Source organism: Manacus vitellinus, unplaced genomic scaffold, assembly GCF_001715985.3.
Source record: "Manacus vitellinus isolate BGI_N305 unplaced genomic scaffold, ASM171598v3 scaffold_46_pilon, whole genome shotgun sequence".
Taxonomy (NCBI): Eukaryota; Metazoa; Chordata; class Aves; order Passeriformes; family Pipridae; genus Manacus; species Manacus vitellinus.
This window is the reverse complement of record NW_021940578.1, coordinates 5,400,633-5,413,261: the sequence shown is the minus strand read 5'-3', so window position 1 is coordinate 5,413,261 and position 12,629 is coordinate 5,400,633. Positions and strand designations below refer to the sequence as shown.

The 12,629-nt window shown below is 56.5% G+C and overlaps 1 protein-coding gene across 1 annotated transcript in view; it reads right to left on the bottom strand.

The window, feature by feature from the left end:
• AGRN (agrin) overlaps positions 1-12,629 on the bottom strand; it is a 117,797-nt gene that overhangs the window by 38,855 nt on the left and 66,313 nt on the right. The window contains exons 5-7 of the mRNA XM_029962403.1: positions 2,669-2,884; positions 1,232-1,456; positions 719-770 (exon numbers count right to left, since the gene is read on the bottom strand). Of these exons, the coding sequence (XP_029818263.1) occupies positions 719-770; positions 1,232-1,456; positions 2,669-2,884 (493 nt within the window). The remainder of the gene's footprint in view (positions 1-718; positions 771-1,231; positions 1,457-2,668; positions 2,885-12,629) is intronic.

Sequence of the window (12,629 nt, the reverse complement as noted above, 5' to 3'; positions counted from 1 at the left end):
TGGAGCCCTGGGATTTATCCCCTCCTTGCCAAGCAGGCACCTGGAGAGTGCTGATTCATTGTCTGCAGCTGCAGAAGCACCACGGGATGTCCCCAGCCTTTAATCCCACTAGTCTGAAATCCAGGCTGACAAGGGGAGGCAACAGTAAAACAAAGAGGGATGTCCCTTTTGGCCATCCCCACGTCCCCATGGCTGGCCAAGGACAGGGTCACAGCTGAATTCTTTTGCTTTGCCCATTTCAGCGTGGAAATTAAGTGGTTTGCCTGTCCCTGCTCTGCCCTACCTCCAGCACATCCTCAAGCCTTACAGCAACACCCAACAGAGTCCAAATAACCCCTTTTTTTCCCCAGATTTTCAGATTCTACTGCCCAGCTGCTCAGCCCAGACTGCCTGAGCTTCTGCTGGTGCCCAGCTGAGATCACGAGGTGCTCAAAAGAGGCCCAAAGCTCATTCTCTGCCCCAGAAACCTGGAGCACCCAGCGTGACATCACCTCCTTCACACCTCCCGCTTGCACCCCTCTTGCCCCACTTGGAGCAGTGAAAGCACAATTCCAGCTCTTCCAGGTTTCCAGCCTGCCCCAACACACTCCCACGCTCCTCTCCCTGGGGTCAAACACTGGTCTGGCACGTGCCTTGGCTGATCTCTTGGTTTTCCTAATGAATACAGCTGCTTTTAATTAGCCAGTGCCCACAGCCACCACGAGCCAGAGAGGAATCCACCCTCGGAGCTCGGGACTGTTTGTGCTCCGGGATCTGTGCCTGGCAGGATGCTTTAATTAGCAGGAGCTGCCCGGGATGCTGGTGAGCAGCAGGCTCCCTGCCAAAAGCACAGCCAGGGGACTGCGGTCAGGGGAGCAGCAGGAGGGAAAGGAGGTGGCACAGATGTTGGAATTGCTCTCTAGGTCAGTGGGTCCCAAGCACAAACAATTGCTGCGGGGGAAGCACTGGCTTGCTCCAAGTTTCTGAAGCTGTCACACACAGACTGATCTTTTTCTCCCTAAACCCACCCGTTTCTGCCCAAACCAACATTTTTTGCTGTCCAAACTGACCTTTTTCTGCCCAGACTGACCTTTCTGAGCTGACAGCACCGGGAGCGCAGCCACGTTTTCCTCCCCATCCCATCCCCTTTCCCACTGCTTTACCCTCAACATCCCTAACCCAGGTGGAAACATTTTTAAAACCCTTCACCCCCCAGCTATTCAAAGGCCCCAGGGAGGGGCAGAGGGCTCACCACAGAGGCCATCGAACTTCTTGAAGACGTTCTCCTGCTTGTCACAGGCGTGCTTGTTGAGGTCGCACTCGCTGCGGTAGTCGCGGCCGTCGCTGCCGCACACGGGATTCTCGGGAACGCCGCTGCAGGAGGACGGACACACACACTTGGCCGACTGGCCATCGGTGGAGCGGACACAGGTGCTGCCAAAACTGCAGGTCACCTCTGCACAGGGGTCCTTGGAGCCTGGGGGAGAGACCGGGGGGCACGGCACAGGCGTGAGCGCGGCGAGGGCGCTCCCGCTCCGCGCTCCTTCCTCCCGCGGGACAAATAACCCCGAAGTGTCCCGGTATCAGCCAGGCAGCCCTACCCCTCCAACTGCCCAAAAACATGCACAGCACCAATAGATGGCCTCCCAGCAGCTTCAGTCCAGCTGCTCCTGAGCAGAGTTTGTCCCCCCCGATGAGTGGTGGCACTTGCCCACGGAGACAGGCGGGATGGTGAGGCTGCAGGATCAGCCCCAGCCCCACAAAAGGGAGCTCCCTCCTCACCTGGCCCTTCTCCTCTCCTCTCTAAACCTCTGAGCCTCACTACTGCAGGCTCCCTTCCTTGCACAGGCTCTCTGAGAGCCTCTTGCTCCAGCCTTGAGGGTCCTCAAGGCACCTCCTGCAAACCTTAATTAGAGAAAGAGCTCGAGGAGCAATTTCCTCACAGATGAGGAAGGGCCAAAATTTGCCAGCTTTTTTTTTATTATTATTTTATTTTTTTTTGCCTTTTTTTTCCCCTTTATTTGTCACTTTATGATTATGATTTTAAATAAATCTCTCAGCGCTCTCTCCCCTGTGCCAAGAGCCCCAGCAGGAGGGCCGGGTGTGGATTTATTGCAGAGCCAGCACGCCGAGTGAGGGAAAGGTCAAGTTAATTTACTCAAGAGATGAGGAGACCGGGGGGTCTCATTTACACAGCTCCTTGCTCACAGCTGGTGAAGGCCAGGCTGGGGAAGGGCTTTTATCAGCCCACCCAGCCCCTGCATGAGCCAGCTCCCACTTCCAGCTGTGGCAGATGTGACCCACCCTGGGGAGGTGGGGTGGGGCAGCAGGTAGAGATGTCACCCCCTCCCCTTCCCTGAACAGCCTCTGGCCATCATTTCACCTTCTTACTCCACTCTGCTGATCACCAGGGCAGAGCTGGTGATTCCCTCAGTGTCCCCTCCCATCCTCCAGGACATCAGGGATGCCCAGGAGTGGGCTGTTCCTATGGGGCTGCCATGCACCCCCTGAGCAGCCTTTGGCCATCACTTTGCCTTCTTATCACACTCTGCTGATCAGCTGGTGATTCCCTCCGTGTCCCTCCCCATCAGACACGTCCCCATCACCCAGGACCCCACCAGTGATGATGTCAGTGAGCTCAGGACAAGTCTCCCTGGACCCTCCACGAGGAGCTCCTGTCCTCACTCACCACACGGTCCCTTGCTGATGACCTTGATCCTCCTCTGCTGGTTGCACTGAGCCTTCTCCAGCTCACACTCGTTGCTGTAGGTGGAGTAATCGGAGCCACAGACAGGGGCCACCACGACAGGACAGGCTGTTTTCTTGCAGACACAGGAGGCCTGGGAGGGGTCGCTGGAGCTCCTCTCACACACGGCCCCGAACCCACACAGCATCCCCCGGCACACTGCGGGCACAGACACGGAGAGGAGGGTGAGCCACGGCCCCTCTGCCCTCAGGAGGGGTCCAGAGGGATGCACCCACCCGTGCCAGCCCCCTCCCTTCCCTGGCAGAGCAGCCCACACCACCCAGGTTCAGGACAGGGAGTGCTACAGCCCTCAGGGGTACCCAGACTTCCAGGAGGATGCTCCAGGCACAGCAAGGTCCTTTCCTGGTTTAGGGCAAGGATTTCACCACCTTGGCACGTTGCCTCTTGCTGCCTGCCAGGGGCCAGGGGGTTAAGCTGGGTTCTTCTCCAGGGAGACCACGGGTGACACATTTGGGGTGTGGGGGCACCCAACCACAGTTCCAGAGCCACCCACCCCAAGGCCACGAGAACAAGGGTGTGCCCCACCAGGGCTGCTGTACCCCGGGCTCCCAACTCCTGCCTGTGCCCAGCAAAGACACAGGCAAGCTCAGCACCTGATCCACACAGCACAGAGGCCACGGGGAAGGGCAGCAGGGACTGGAGACTGAGCCCTGCTGCCCTTTGTGAGGCAGAGGATGTGCCAGGCACCTTCATCCCACACGAGGGTAGGGAGGGAAAAGGCTGGGGTGCAGCACAGCCCAAAGGGAACTAACACACCTGTGCTCTTGTCCTCTCTGTGCCCCTTCTGCTTATTGTCAGCATGAACTGGAGATAGAAAGGTCTGTCCCCAGCCCTGCAGCCCAGCAGGGAGGTCAAGGGCAGCAGGGAGGTACCTCTGATCCCACTGCACAGAGGAGCACCCCCAGCACTCCAGGAAGCTCTGCCCAGGATCCCTGTGATCAAGCTGAGTCCTCCACAGCACAGCTGAGAGCGTTTTCTGCTCACCAGCAAGGGAAAGGGAAGGCAGGGAACGCAGAAGGAAACGTCCTCACCTGTCTCAGGGTGGGACAGATCATCCCACACACACACACACTCTGCTTGATTTACTGCCGTGCATGCAAAGCAGCCACACCACAACTCCCAGGGAGATGCAGGAATCTCTTTATCACATCCACTAATCAGAGCAGCCAGCACAGGCCAGTTCAGCATCTGAATTGCTAATGTGGCAGGAGCTGTCATCCTTCAGTGGGAGGGAGGGAGAGAGGGGGCAGATGTCTCCAGACCCAGGGGGCACAGGTGAGAGACAGAGAGAGCAGGAGATGCCAGAGCTTTGTGCCCCTTGGGTGTGCCCCGGGCACAGCCTGACGCTCACAACATGCCCTGCTGGGCAGGAAAATGCCATAGAATCATGGAATATCCTGAGCTGGGAGGGAGCCACAAGGATCAGAGTCCAACCCCTGGCCCTGCACAGACACCCCAACAGTCCCACCCTGTCCCTCAGAGCGTTGTCCAAACACTCCTGGAGCTCTGGCAGCCTTGGGGCTGTGCCCAAACCCTGGGGAGCCTGGGCAGTGCCCAACCACCTTCTGGGGGAAGAACCTTTCCCTGATACCCGACCTAAACCTGCACTGGCATCACCAGCACAGCACCCACCATCCCCGGGCACCCCTCACCTCCCCGTGCCCTCCCCCTCACGCAGCCCCACGTTAGAAATGGAGATTGACCTACATAATGAGAGAAAGAGAAATCATAAAAGGCAAAATAAAATGCTCGGCAGCGGCTCATTTACACTTCAATTCCCGGGCGTTTGGCTCCGGCTGCCTCGAGATTCCCGAGCTCACACGCGCGGCAACAATGCGCCACTACAGGCTAATATCGTGAAATAAAAAAGGAACTCTCTTCCTCTCCTGCCCAATATCTAAAGGCAATTCATCATTTTTATGAAGCTCTCTGGATAGTCTCTCCTGCACTTCCCACTGCTGCTCTTTCTCCCTTTTGATTTTGATTTTTTTTTTAAATGCAGATGAGCTGCGAGATGAGAGGGTGCAGGGGAGGCGTCCGAGGGGGAAAAGCAGGATTTATCCCGTTCCCTCCACCCCCAGGCACAGCTCTGTGGAGCAGGGATGTACCTGTGATGCACCATCAGTCGCAGGGGAGGCTGAGGTGGAGCTGCCCTGGAGCTCAGAGGGATAGGAGGGAGCTGGGGTGTGCAGATGTGGGATGCAGAGCCAGGTGTGGGATGCAGAGACATGAGCAGGATGCAGAGCCAGCCTGGAGTTCAACCAGGTGCCTGCTCGAAGGTGATGGGGAGAGGTGCCCACCTGAAGCCACCAGATGGGAAACCAAGGTGGGAAGCACATGCAGGGTTTTAAAGCAGGTGGCAAAGACAACTCACTCCTTCCTTGAGCTCTTCTGTTCTTGCCTCAGAGTGTGGGAAAGGAGCCTCACACATCCAAGGCAGGGGCTGCCAGGTCTGGTCCCCCCCAGGCTGGAGAAGTTTTTGGTAGGAGCCAGTTCAGGGCGGCACAAACCACCCCAAAAACCCCAATCCCAAGACCCTTGCTGCTGTTTTTGGCTGCATTTCCTTCCCACCTGGCTCGCTCTGCCCAGGGAAGTGGAGCAATCACCATCCCTGGAAGTGTCCAGAAAATGTGTGGATGTGGCACTTTGGGGACATGGCTGAGTGGTGAACACTGTGCTGGACTCAAAGACCTTGGAGAGCTTTTCCAACCTCATTGTTTCCATGTTTCTATAATTCTCTGCACCAACACCACTTTTGCCTTTGGTCCCTGTGCTCCACAGTTTCCAGCCTGTGAACTGGGCAGGAAAAAAAAAAAAAGCTTTCAGCCCTGGACAGGACTTCAGAAGAAATGAAAACACTGCTCATGGCTTTGCCATGTCTTCTTCAAAGACACTTTTAAAATTGTTCTTTTAGATTTGGAGCCAAACTGGGTCCTGTCACCTTTTAAGTGATCCTCCCTCTAATTATTTCACCTGCATATTTTAAAGAATCTCTTCATCTGAAGTGATAAAAGCAATGGTAAAGGACAGGAAGGCCACAATGTATCATCAAGTTAATTGGGTCAAGCCACATAAAGAAAACTGCTATTTTATAAGTCTCAGTCTATCCTTACCCCCAGAACTGTATTTCACAAACACTTTTATTTCATAAACACTTCAGGAACATAATATGCCAATAAGTGAGCAAAAGAGACGATATAAAAGGTATTTATTTACCTCCTGTTCCACATCAGCTGAATGTTGTACCAGTGAGCTGTTACAGCCCCGGTGTTTGACAGACACCTTCCCACTCCCTGCCAACCAGCTCCAGCCCTGGGAGAGCAGGAATCACAGAGTCATGGAATGCTTTGAGTCGTAAGGGACCCTAAAGACCATCTCATTCCACCTCCTGCCACGGGCAGGGACACCTTCCACTAGCCCAGGTTGCTCCAAACCCCGTCCAACCTGGCCTTGGACACTTCCAAGGATGGGGAGTCCACAACCTCCCTGGGCAACCTGTGCCAGTGACTCACCACCTGCAGAGGGAAGAATTCCTTCCTGATATCCAAGCTAAATCTCTCCTCTTTCACTTTAAAACCCTTTGTCCTGTCACTTGTTCAAGGCTGAGCTTCAAAACTGGAAAGGGCAGCGGGGGCCGTGCAGGGAGGTGAGAGCACAGCTCTGGTTAAATCATCCCAGCGCTGCAGAGACAGGCCACAGCGAGGCATTTGGCAAACAATGACAGCAGCACTTGTCTGGAGCCAAAAAAAGCTCGGAGCTGACCTTTCCCAAACCTCCTGAGCCGCCAGAGATGAGGGAGAGAGGCAGCTCAGTGAGGTATCCATCCAGCACTCCAGCGAGCTGCAGGGAACAAAAGGGAAGGGCTCGGGCTCATTGTCACCACGCTGAATTCCAGCCAAGCCTCTCCCTGACTCTTAGCAGCACTGGAGCAGAAAGGGGATAATAAATAACAACAACAACAACAAGAATAATAGAAATGAGTTTTCTAGAGAGGAAGGGGAAAGCAAAAAGGTGTCGTCACAAATTATTCACGTCCCCGCGCTTCCCACCCCGGCTGAGCCAGTGGGATTCCACAGGCAGCTCCTCAGCCCCAGGCTGGGCCTGCAGAGTGAAAAGGCTTTGGGAAGAGATCAAGGCTCGGGGAAAGACCTGCCTGGGTTCAGAGCCTCGGCTCCAGGTCAGGTGTGCTGTGCCCTGAGGCTCTGTGAGGATCTGCCTTCCAACCTGCAGTGACCTCCTGGTTCAGGGAACCAGCATAGAGGGATGCTAAGGAGGGCTCCCTGTCCTCTGGCTGATTTGGGAAGGTGAGGGGCACACCAGCCTCTTCCCTGAACAGTCCAGACAAGAGGAAGGACACTGCCACAGCCTGGAGAACAGGCCATCCAGTCCAGCTCCTGGCCCTGCACAGACACCCCAACAATTCCACGTTGTCCAAACGCTCCTGGAGCTCTGGCAGCCCTGGGGCCGTGCCCACTGCCCTGAGGAGCCTGGTCAGTGCCCAACCATCCTCTGGATATTTCCTAACATCCAACCTAACCCTCCTCTGGCACAGCTTTGTGCCACAAGCAAAGAAAAGGGGAAAGGAGGGAGGTGACAAGGAGCCTCTGGGAGCCCAACCCGGGCCAAGAGCTGTTGGCAACATCAGAACCAAGCTGCTCCTGCACAAAGAACAACTGCCCACAGCACCAGGTGTAATGACACCAGTCCCAAAGTGCCACCCCAGCCACGACACCTCCTCAGGCAGCCCCTAATTAGCAGCAGGGAGGGACTGGGATGCTTCATTACCAGGGAAGGCCCTGCCAAGGTGCAGCTCAGCATCTCCCTGAGCAGGTGGCTGGTGCTCCACGAGTGGCTGCCAGGGCAGATGGCACCAGCTCCACCTCCTCGTCTCCAGCAGTGCCTGCAGATGCCCAAAACGGCTGGAAGGACAGCTGGGAACAGGATGGACCCACTGTGGCCAAGAGGAAGGGCAGAGCCACCCTGAGAGTGGCCATGAGCCACCCACGGCTCTGCTCTGCAGAGGGAGGTGGGAGTTGGTGTGGGGATGCAGGAGTGGAACAGTGTGGGGATGCAGGAGATGAAGCAGTTTAGGGATGCAGGAGCTGGGTTGGTATGGGATGCAGGAGCTGGGTTGCTGTGGGGATGTGGGAGTTGGTATGGGATGCAGGAGCTGGGTTGCTGTGGGGATGTGGGAGTTGGTATGGGATGCAGGAGCTGGGTTGCTGTGGGGATGCAGGCAGGGAGGAGGATGATTGCACTGTGCTCTCCCCTTCAGTCCCTGCATCCAAAACCACAGCAGCCAAGGATTCAAGGTGCACATTGCCCTCCCCAGCCTGCACCCAGCACCCTCCTCTCCCACCTGCCAGCTCTGGCCATGCTGCCATTTACACCAGGTGCTCCTAAAGAGCTCTTGGACCAGCTTCTCAATCCATCCCCATCCCAGCCTTCTTCCAAGCCTCCTTGGATCGGGGCAGGGAGGATGGAGAGCAGCCTCTGCTTGCAGCTTCAGAGCTTCCAGCCTCAACTCCCCATCCCTTGATTCCCCTGCTTCCAAAACCTGCAGACGATAATCCCCAGCCCCCCAAAGTCAGCAGGTAAGTAGCTCAGTTTAAGTAGGGATTAATAACAAGCTGGCTTCGAGTGCTCTGAGATCTTGAGGTGAGGAGCTGTAGCTAATAAGCCCCAAGCATTCACATTAAAATGTTTCTCCAGCTTAATAACAATAATCATAAATGTAATGTTAGAAGTGCTCTTTTCCAGTGTAGAGAAAAGAAGCTCCTGGACAGCTTGCTGATTGCTTACAGCACCCTGCCAGCTCCTCTGCAGCGCCTGTGCCACGTCCCTGGCAGTGCCCAGACACCCAGAGCAGCCCTGGAGAGGGGCTCTGGTGGGCACACGGTTGGTGGGCACACGGTTGGTGGGCACACTGTTCCTCCCCCTTGGACCAAAGCTTTTCCTGAGCAGGGATCTCGCTGAGGGATGAGGGAGATGAGGAGGGCCCTGAACAGCCCCGGAGGAGGGGGATGTTGGGAAAACAGGCAGGCAATTCCTGCCTGCTGAAGGCAGAACATTTGCCAGCCTGGACCCGCTCCAGCTCCCGGGGGAGCCCGTCCCTTCTCCGAACGGGCCGAGAAAAACAATCAGAAAAGCACAGTTGGAAACTTAATTGCAGCTCGTGGGTAGGAGACGGGGAGGGTGGGATGTGCCTGCTTGCATGGCTTAAAGTGTCACCAGTGAGAGGAAAGAGGCAGGAGAAGGGGAAGGCTCCCAAGGCATGACAGCCACGCTGCCGTGCTCCAGACACAGCCACAAATCCCTGCAGCCAGGGGTGCAGGAAGGACATGGAGAGAGAGAGACACGTCCCTGGAGCAGACCAGGAAGGTCAGGGCCACCTGCACCTCTGGGACCTGCTGAGGGCTGAGCTGCTGGCACTGGGAATTCGCAGGAAGAGCTGGAACTGGAGAATTCGCCGCCTGTGACAAATGTGCCTTTTAATCTCATGCCATTACACGGATTAAAACCTCTCCCCGTTTCGAAAACGGTGGGTGCTCCCCTGCTGAAGCCATTTAAAGCGTTCTGGGCCGGGAATACAAAGCAGGGAGCAGCCCCTGACGGCAGAGGGGAAGAGCTGGGATGCTCAGGCTCAGCTTCCCATCAGTGCCGGGCGCTGCCCTTCTGCCCTCACCTCCCACCCCTCCCCACCGCCCCCCCCAGGGATGGGGAGGGCACTGAAGGGCTTCCCTGTGCCAAAAGGGCAGCGGGGAACGCCAGCCCCCCGGGATGGAGTGTCAGGATGGCGAGGGCCGGCATTAATTCTGCATGAGCGCGAGGTGCCCGTTGCCATGGAGAGGGTTCGGCTGCCGCTGCAGCCCCCGTGCACGGCGGCTCCTCCGCCCGAGCCCACCCTCCCTGCCATCAATATTAATTGCATCAGCCAGGCCTTGCTCGGTGAGGGAGAAGGAGCTGCCTGCCCTGCCCCGAGGGCTGGGAGGGCAGGAAGGGGGGCAGAGCGTCCACCCCGCCCTCCAAAATCACCCCCTCCAAAATCACCCCCAGCCCTCGCAGGGCAGAAAGGCAGAGCCCCTCGGACCGTGTGGCAGCAACACCAACCACACTGGCACCACCACCCAGGCACTTCTGCTCACAGCCCTGCCCCTGGCACGGCCAGAGCAGCGTCAGGGACGTGCTGGCCCCGAGTCCTCAAGCCCTGGTTTTGCCCATCTTCCCCCACTTGGTGCCCTGTCACTGCTACAGCGTGGGATAGGGACTTCATGTGGACCTGCAGAGTTCACCTCAATAACAGGTGAGGGGCAAATCAGGCCAGAGGGCACCCAAGGGATGGGGAGGCAGCACTGCTCCCTCCCTCAGCAGGACTGGGCACATCACAAAGTCACAGAATGGTGTTAAAGGTCCCTTCCAACCCAAACTATCTCGTTCCACCCCCTGCCATGGGCAGGGACAACTTCCACTATCCCAGGTTGCTCCAAGCCCAGTCCAACCTGGCCTTGGACACTTCCAGGGATGGGGCAGCCACAGCTTCTCTGTGCCAGGCCCTCCCCACCCTCACAGGGAAGAATTTCTTCTTAATATCAGATCTAAACCTCCTCTCTGTCAGTCTGAAGCCATTCCCCCTTGTCCTGGCATTTCAGGCCCTTTAAACAGCCTCTCCCCATCCTTCTTGTAGCTCCTTCAGGTCCTGGAAGGCCACAGTCAGGTCTCCCCAAAGCCTTCTCTTCTCCAGGCTGAACAATCCCAATTCTCCCAGCCTTCCCTCAAAGCAGAGCTGCTCCATCCCTCTAATCAACTCGGTGGCTTCCTCTGGACTCTCTCCAACAGCTCCATGCCCTTCCTTATTTCTAGTTTATCTATGGCACTGAGCCACACTGTGGCTCAGTGTGGTCCCCAAAGCTTCAAGAATCTCTCTGGAATAAGTCCCCAAAACCACCTCGAGTTTTCCAGGTTCTAAGGATGGAAGGTCCTCAAGGAACTGAGAGGATGGTAATGCATCCACCACCCAGTTTGGGAGCCTCTGGGACACTCTCAGCTCTCCCAAGGATCCTGCTTGCACAGCTCTACACGTGACAGAGACCCCAAGGAAACCAAGGACCAGCCCCAAAACACACCCTGTGCTCTTGTATCACATGGGGGAGACAGCAAGGGGAAAGCCCAGAAACGTGGTGGGCAGCAGCTACAACCTGCTCAAAAAAAAACCAAAATAAAATCTTTGTTGCCAAAAGCCCCCAGATGTGGAACACACCCTGTGAACAGGAGAACTGCATCTCATCCCCACGCAGTCCGAGGCAGACAAAGGAGGAGCAGGAGGCAAAGTGACCACACAGTCTATAATTGGGAGCCAGGAGGGGTGGGCAGCAAGGAAAAAGGCTGATCAGGGGAAAGATCTGAAAGGCAATTCATGTGCAGCAGGCAGGGAGATGGGAGAGAGCACGGGGAAGGAGAAGGGAGGAGTTGGAAGCATCCTCGTGTTCTGGGGTCTAAAACCATCAAATTCACTCTTGCAAACCAAACATCATCTAAAAAGGCTCTCATTAATCTGTCAGGAGCCCCTGTGAGAGCAGCTCTGGGCAGACTGTCACGGCTCCCAGTCACTGCAGGATTCATCAGCCCCCACTGGGCACAGGGACAGTTTGGATGCACGCTCCACATGGGACGTGAGCCAGCAGCCAGCCCTGTCAGCAGGGTCCTGCTGCCCTCCCTGCACACCCCAGCACACACAGACCCCCAAAACCCACCACGGAGCACGAGCCAAGAGCGGGGACCTGCCCACGCAGGGAGGGAGGGAGGGAAAAAAATACCTGGGAGGTTTTAACCTGCTCCCACCTGCCTGCTGTGCAAAGCAGTGTTTACAATCTGGGGAGATTAGAGAGCCTGGAGAGGGAAGGGGGGCTGCAGCAGCCCCTGCATGCCTGGGGGGAACCACAGCTCCTCCCCAGGTGCAGCAGGTCCAACACCAGCACTCGGCAAAGCCACCACACCGTCCTTGGCCAACCTTTTCCAGGCCCTGCCAGTGCCCTGCAGGGTCCTCTGGGGCTCTGGGTAGGGAGATTTCTTGTCCCCTGGGTGCCTCCTGATGTCCTTTCTCTCCCTCTGTGCTTCACACAAAGCATTAAACAGAGCAGCTGCATCCCAGAAGGACAGTCCTGGGAGATGTGAGGCAGAGAACGAGGGAAGCTTCGGGATCTAACCTTAGCAAGGGCCCAATCCAGGGAAAAACAGGTCCACCTTAGCAGTCCTCTCATCTACTCCTCCTCTCCCACTTAAACCACATAACATGAAAGTGCACAAATTGATCCCCAGGAGAAAGCTCAAACCTCGCTGTGAACGGAGAAGAAAATGCTCTCAGGAGATCAAAAGTGGTGTCTAACAACTGCTGCACCCCCTCTGCCCCCCCTGCTTTTGGAGAGCTATGTTTAGCACCTCTCCTCTCCCCAGAGCAACCTGCCTGGATTTGTTCCCCACTGTGCTGTGGGGCTCGGGGGGGGCAAATCCAGGCAGGGAAAGCCAGGCTGGGATAAGGGATAAGTGCACAGGGATGAGGCTCCACGAGCAGCCCCCATTCCTGGCTCCTGAGATGTCACCTCACTGCAATAGGGTGTGAGCATGAGCAGGAAACAAGGAAGGGGAAGCCAAAAATGTGATGGAAAACCAAGGTGACTTCACTGCTGGGCCCTGCCAGGGGGTGGGTGGCTTCACTCTGGAGGCATGGATTGCCCGGGATGCTGGAAGGGGAGCACCCTGCATCACCCCCCCCCGACAGGAGGTCGTCGTTCAGTGGGGCCTTAGAGGAGGAGGAGTAGGCACCGTGTAATTAAAAGTGAGCAGCTGCTCACAAAATGAGCAGCCAGGTACGAAAAAAATTTCACCT